A 6,591-nucleotide genomic window follows, 5' to 3' on the forward strand; every position below is an offset into this window, starting at 1 on the left:
ACCTTGCGCAGACGCAGTGGGCCATTCTAGTGCCTTCTAGAAAGGTTGTAGGCGGGTGGAGCTTGGAGCTGGGGTGTAACTGGAGGGGCGGGCCATTCTCCAAGGTAGAGTTGAGGTTCTGAGCGGGTCTTGCGTTTTAGCTTTAATGTCTTTTCCTCGTCCCTGCTCGGGGAGCGTAAGACAAATCGGCCGGCTTTGCTCCAGGCCTCAGGAGTATAAGTTTAGGGGCGCGAACCTGGGTGGGACGGGGCAGTTTTTCCAGCGGGCCATACGGAAAAATTTTTGGTTCGAGGAAGACAACTACCCTTTTTAAGGAGAAAACTGCACCGTGCCCTGCCTCATTTCTGCGCGGTGCCCAGTAGGGGTGTGTATGGACCAGTCAATGACCGCCCAAGATCTCTTAGTAGACAACTCAAATATGGTTAGGTGAAGTTGTGGGTGCCTTTGACCCTGGACTTCAGCAAAAAGCGTGGTCGTGGGCGTAGCTACGAGGTGATTGGTGGGTTCCAGGGCCTGCGTGCCCCTCCACGTGAGCGGTGATTGGCGTTGCCGGATAACAGATCCTCCTCCTGGCCACTCAGTGGCTGAGGACTTGCTACTTCCGGGTCGGGGGCGTCTGGTGTGGGGAGTTTGGGGGTCTACAGCAACCAAAGGCTTTTCCCTGACTTCGTATAATTGCGGCAGGCGAGCGAGTGAGTCGTGCGTGAGGAAAGAGAGGCAAGGCTTTTCCGAGATCGTCTCAGCGATGGCGCTTCGGTCGCGGTTCTGGGGGTTCTCCGTTTGCAGGAACCCTGGTAATTAGTCTTGGCCCCCTTCACCCAGCTGATTGGCCAGGGTCTGCACAGTACTTTGGAACGTGCGGATTCTATTGTGTATTCGACGTGCCGGATCTAAATAGAGTTCGCGGCACTGCGAACACCTCAGTAGGAAGTTAAGGACGGGGTCAGTGCTGATTCCACCCCGTGGGCACACGTATTTTTCGTCCGCTGGGCCTGAAGACTGGGGGTGTGAAAGGGGATAGACGTTAGAGCGAGTTCGTGTGCTGTCCGTATCCGTCATTTTTAAGCCCCGTGCGGTTGTTTCCGTTGCCCAGGGTGCAGGTTCGCAGCCTTCTCAACCAGCTCCAAGCCGGCGGCGAAGCCTGAAGTGCACCCTGTGGAAAATGAAGCTGTCGCCCCAGAGTTCACCAATCGGAACCCCCGGAACCTGGAGCTTCTATCTGTAGCCAGGAAAGAGCGGGGCTGGCGGACGGTGTGGCCCTCCCGTGAGTTCTGGCACAGGTAATTAAATCTGCTTGTGATTGACAGAGAAGGACACTGCACCCTACGGACTATTTTAATTCGTTCAACGCCAGGCTCTCTCCCAGGTAGCTGCCATGCGGCGGGTAGAGGCAGGGTTCGCGGAGGGGCTGGAACAAACAGCAAATAGGTGTGATGGCGGATATTTAAAGAGGATGTTAGAGTAGCGGACAGGATACCTACTAAGGCCTGTCTGAGGAGGTGACATTTAAGAAGCTGAGATCTGAAAGGAGGAAGCCGAGTCATCTGCCAGAAAGAGCATTCCTAGTAGAGGAAACTGCTGGGGTGTTTGAGGAACTGAAGGGCTTGTGGATGTGAAGCTCAATGGGCAGAGGGTGAATGGCCTAAGATGAACATGGAGGGGTAAGGAGGCGACAGATCATTAACTTTGTAAGTCAGGATGAGCACTTTAGACTTTTTTTTCATTGTAATGGGAAACGACGAGAGGATTTAAAGCTTGACCCCGAACTAGTTTTGCAAGATCTTTCTGACTGGGCGCGGTGTCTCATGCTTGTAATCCCAGCACTTTAGGAAGCCAGCCAGGGAAGGCGAATCATCTGAGGTCAGGAGTTTGAGACCAGCCTGGCCAACATGGTGAAACCCTGTCTCTACTAAAAATACAAAAATTAGACGGGCATAGTGGTGCACGCTGTAATCCCAGCTACTCTAGTGGCTGAGGCACGAGAATCACTTGAACCCAGGAGGTGGAGGTTGCAGAGATCTGAGATTGCACCAGTGCACTCCAGCCTGGGCGACAGGGCAAGATTCTGTCTTTAAAAAATAAATAAATAAATAAAAATCATTCTGGCTGGTTTTTGGAAGACTAAATTTTTAAGGGAACGGGAATAGAAGAAAGACCAGCTAGGAATCTAGCATGACATGAGATACTTTGTTATAAAGGTGGTTGTTTAATGAACACTTATATTTGCCAGGAATTATGCTACTTGCTTTATATTTTCTCATTTAATCCTTAAAATTACATCATGAAGCAGTTATTTCCCCCATTTTACAGGAGCAAAGAAATTGAGGTTTAGGGAGACATGATTAGTAAGTGCCAGAGCTAAGATTCATGTATGTTCTGACTGACCTCAGAGCCAGGACGTTAAGTTATTACGACTATACTACAGCATGTAGGTGTTTATCAGGTTTCTCTGCTGCTGATCTCCTTGGTGAGGATTTGTTAGAATTTCTTAAGGACTTTAAGGGCTATATAAAGTTATATGAGTAAGTTGGAAATCATAACTATGTGATGTATTATTTATTTATTGACCAAACATTGTACCTATATCACTTGCTGGGCATTGTGTTAGATTCAGGAGGTACAAAGATAAAGTAGAAGTTATCCCTGTCACCAAAAGTCTTAAGTTTCATAGTGGAAAGTGGAATGGGGATAATGATGTGTTACAGTTGCTGTGATACATTTTTACTCATAGAGGAGGGAGTCTTTCAAGAAAGAGATAGGCAGTTCAATTTTTAAATAATCTGGATCTTAAGGCTAAAGATCTTTTGAAACACCCAACCTATTACTTTCTTTTTTGTTTGTTTTTGAGACAGGGTCTGGGTCTGTTGCCCAGGCTAGAATGCAGTGATATGATAACCTGCTTACTGCATCCTTGACTTCCCTGGGCTCAAGCAATCCTCCCACCTCAGCCTCCTGAGTGACTGGGACTACAGGCGCATGCCACTACTCCCAGCTAATTTGTTTTATTTTGTTTGAGACAAGGCCTGGCTGTGTCACCCAGGCTGGAGTGCAGTGGTGCAGGTATCAGCTCACTGTGACCTCCGCCTCCCAGGCTCAAGCGATTTTCCCATCTCAGCCTCCTGAGCATCTGGGACTGCAGGCACGCACCACCATGGCCGGCTAATTCATTTATTTATTTATTATTATTATTATTTTGCTATTTTTTTGTAGAGATGGGGTTTCACCACTGCCCAGGCTGGTCTCGAACTTGTGAGCTCAAGAGATCTTCGTGGCTTAGCCTCCCAAAGTGCTGTGATTACAGGCATGAACCACTGCGCCCAGGCCCAACGTATTACTTTCACTTAATATTTGGATCATTTAAATAACTAGAGATGTGTTTTCTCATTTTTTCTCTGTCTGCCCTACTCGCAATATTAAAAGCAGAGAATTTCAGAATGTTATAGTAGGAAATGACCTTTGACATAATGAATCAGGTCCTTCATTGAACAAATGGTTTAAGGTGGCTCAGCAAACTGTGGCCCATGGGCCAAAGATAGCTTGTGAGCTAAAAATAGCTTTTACTTTTTTAAGTTAAAAAAAATCAAAATAACATTTTTTAACTTGTGAAAATTAAATGAAAATCAAATTTCATTGCCCACAAGTTCTTAGAACACAGTTTCTTAGGACATAGCTGTACCCATTCTCATTTGTTTACACATCACTTGGCTGTTCTAGCACTACAGTGGCTGAGTTGAACAGTTTCAACAGAAGCTGTGTGACCTAGAAAGCCTAGAATATTTACTATTTGGCACTTTGTGGCAAAAGATCGTTGACTCCTGGTTTAAGAGATTGTGATTTTTCTCTAGCCTGAGAGACAGACCCTGTCTCAAAAAAAAGCCATATGAAACTGGACAGGACACAGTGGCTCATGCCTGTAATCTCGGTGCTTTGGGAGGTTGAGAAGGGTGGGTCGCTTGAGGCCAGGAGTTTGATACCAGCCTGGGTAACATAGTGAGACCTTGTCTCTTCAAAATAAAATAAAAATTAGCTTGGTGCAGTGGCATGCACCTGTAATCCCAACTACTTGGGAGACTAAGGCAGGAGAGTTGCTTGAGCCTAGGAGTTTGAGGCTACAGTGAGCTGTGCTCCAAACTGGGTGACAGTGAGACCCTGTCTCTGAAAAATAAAGCCATATGACATGGTTTGATGTCATATTTAAATATGCATACCTTGAGATTATAAAAAAAAATTTAACATTTTCTGTTAGTACTGTTATGATTTCAGTTTTTACATTTAAATTTTTGCTCCATCTTATATTTATTTTGGTACTAGCTGTAAAATAAAAGCAAAGAGTAAGTATATCCACATCATGCGTATGTTTAGTAACTTAGGTCTGCCTCTTCAAATCTCTTTTTGAAGTAGATCTGTAAATGAAACTCAGCTCTTCAGAAACAAATTTCTTCATGATAATTGAACTATTTAGTTTGTTATTATTGAGTATATTCTCATAAAGGCGGAGGAAAAACACTTCCCAAGCAAAATCCAAGTTAAATATGTTGAAGTAAATTAACCAAACACTGGATTGTTGAAAAATATTTAGTCATTTATTCACCTGAATTAACGTAACTTTAGGATACAGATTTTTCTGTGATTTTATTATCTTCTCACCCCATTTAGGTTGCGAGTTATAAGGACTCAGCATCATGTAGAAGCACTTGTGGAGCATCAAAATGGCAAGGTTGTGGTTTCGGCATCCACTCGCGAATGGGCTATTAAAAAGCACCTTTATAGTACCAGAAATGTGGTGGCTTGTGAGAATATAGGACGAGTACTGGCACAGAGATGCTTAGAGGCGGGAATCAACTTCATGGTCTACCAACCAACCCCATGGGAGGCAGCCTCAGACTCGGTATTTTTGTTTTCATGTACTTATTGAAAAGGTATTGTGTTAATTCTTGGCATTAGATAACTTACATAATAATAACAGTTTTTACTTAACAAATACTTTCCATATGTCAGATCCTTTGGTGAGTACTCAACAGTGTTACTTAATTTAATCCTCACATCAGTCCATCGGGTAGGGACTAGTATTCTCATTCTATACAGAAATAAACTGAGGCTTACTTGCCCAGAGTCAATGTATGGTGGATTTCAAACCCAGGGTGACTGAATCTGTAGTCCATGATGTCAGCCACTATATTTCCTGTTCATATGTTGACATCTTGTCCATATAATATTTTGAAATGCTACTGAACCTTGACATCTCTACATTTCCTTTTTACTTAATTATGTCATTATTAAGATTACTTTCTGAAAAACCATTGTAGGCTGGGAAGTTAGCAAGAATAAATCAATTTATTTCTGTCTTTTGGAAAGTGAAAGTATTTTCAGCCTACTGGTGCTGCTGACTTAATCTTTTCCTTTGTTTTCTGATCTTCAAAACCAGATGAAACGACTACAAAGTGCCATGAGAGAAGGTGGTGTGGTTCTACGGGAACCTCAGAGAATCTATGAATAAATGAATAAATGGAAGCATTAATTGTTTTGAACATGTAAATATAAAACTGTCAGCCACTACAGCCATCAAAAGAGAGCATCTGGAAGAATAGCCAGCTTGGAAGTTTTACAGCAATAATGTTGCAGTGGAATATTATTTGTAGTTAAGGTCATCCTCCTCCCCTTTCTGTTTTTTTAAATCAAGAACTACATTCTGCCCCTGTCTTGGGCTTCAGAAGCATCTAAAAAAAGCAGTCGTCAATTATAATTAACTTTCAAAGGGCAAGTCAGAAGTTGTTTATAAATTACAAAATAAAGGCATGTTATGAACTCTTATTTTCTGGTTATATAACATTTTGTGTCTGAGCTCACTGTGGCAGTGGAGCACATACGAGGTTTATGTAAAGCACTTATTACCGTGTCTAGCTCATGGCGAGTGATCTCAGTGAATGATAGTTGTTTGCTGCTCTGAGTGTGGGGTGTTTTTTAAAATAAGAAATGTCAACATCAATCTAAGCTTATTATAGAACAGTCAGTATGTGAAGATGAAAGGACCAAATGCCAACCTCACTTGGACTCTTGGTTCCCAACAGTAAGAGAGAGAAATTTGAAAGAGGAAGGAGGTGGCATGAGGAACTGAAAGCAGAGGTAGAAATGGATGGGGTTAGTGGGCACTCAATTTGCCATGAAGTGAACATTTTATTAGATAGGAGATGAAACTTGAAATGCATGCAAGTTAATCTAAACTTTGAGCTTGGGTAGATGGGAATCATGGCAGTTCTCTGAAAGGAGCTGATGAAGGTGTTAATTTTTGGCTATTTAATAAATGTGAGGAAAAAACCTGTAGGCAGTTAAGGTGGCTTCTAGAGCATTGTTTTCCGATTTTTTTAAATGTATACCCCAATTACACATTTGTTTAGAAGTGAAATATGTTACTTCTGCCAATTTGAGTATTCGTTGTGTTATTTTAAATAGAATACAAATCTCTATGAAGTAGGATTGGTTCTGAGAGGCCTTCAGAATCATGTGGCTTAATACTCCCCTTTTGCTTACTTAATGTCCTAGGGAGACATTTAAAAGTATAACTGAAGAGCAGTGCCTCACACCTGTAAACTC

General features: G+C 42.8%; 1 protein-coding gene across 4 annotated transcripts; it reads left to right on the top strand.

The window, feature by feature from the left end:
• The first annotated feature begins 114 nt into the window (after positions 1-114).
• Positions 115-5,811, top strand: MRPL18 (mitochondrial ribosomal protein L18). 4 transcript variants are annotated; one of them, XM_009206344.4, is made up of 5 exons: positions 115-364; positions 685-794; positions 1,094-1,280; positions 4,657-4,888; positions 5,426-5,811. In XM_009206344.4, the coding sequence occupies exons 2-5, from the start codon at positions 746-748 to the stop codon at positions 5,495-5,497; spliced, it is 540 nt and encodes a 179-aa protein (XP_009204608.1). In that variant the 5' UTR covers positions 115-364; positions 685-745; the 3' UTR covers positions 5,498-5,811. The 4 variants fall into 4 exon arrangements, 3 of the variants coding, with proteins under 3 accessions (XP_009204608.1, XP_009204607.1, XP_017813929.1); XM_009206343.4 differs by lacking the exon at positions 115-364 and adding an exon at positions 376-492; XM_017958440.3 differs by lacking the exon at positions 115-364 and having other exon boundaries at positions 522-794; positions 4,657-4,919.
• Positions 5,812-6,591: the final 780 nt, after the last annotated feature.

The sequence above is a fragment of the Papio anubis genome, chromosome 6, assembly GCF_008728515.1.
Source record: "Papio anubis isolate 15944 chromosome 6, Panubis1.0, whole genome shotgun sequence".
Lineage (NCBI taxonomy): Eukaryota > Metazoa > Chordata > Mammalia > Primates > Cercopithecidae > Papio > Papio anubis.

Coding starts and splice junctions, on each gene's coding strand:
- MRPL18 (XM_009206344.4), top strand. CDS start 746: ATGGCGCTTCGGTCGCGGTTCTGGGGGTTCTCCGTTTGCAGGAACCCT. Junction 795..1,093: donor CTCCGTTTGCAGGAACCCTG/GTAATTAGTCTT, acceptor TCCGTTGCCCAG/GGTGCAGGTTCGCAGCCTTC. Junction 4,889..5,425: donor GGGAGGCAGCCTCAGACTCG/GTATTTTTGTTT, acceptor CTTCAAAACCAG/ATGAAACGACTACAAAGTGC.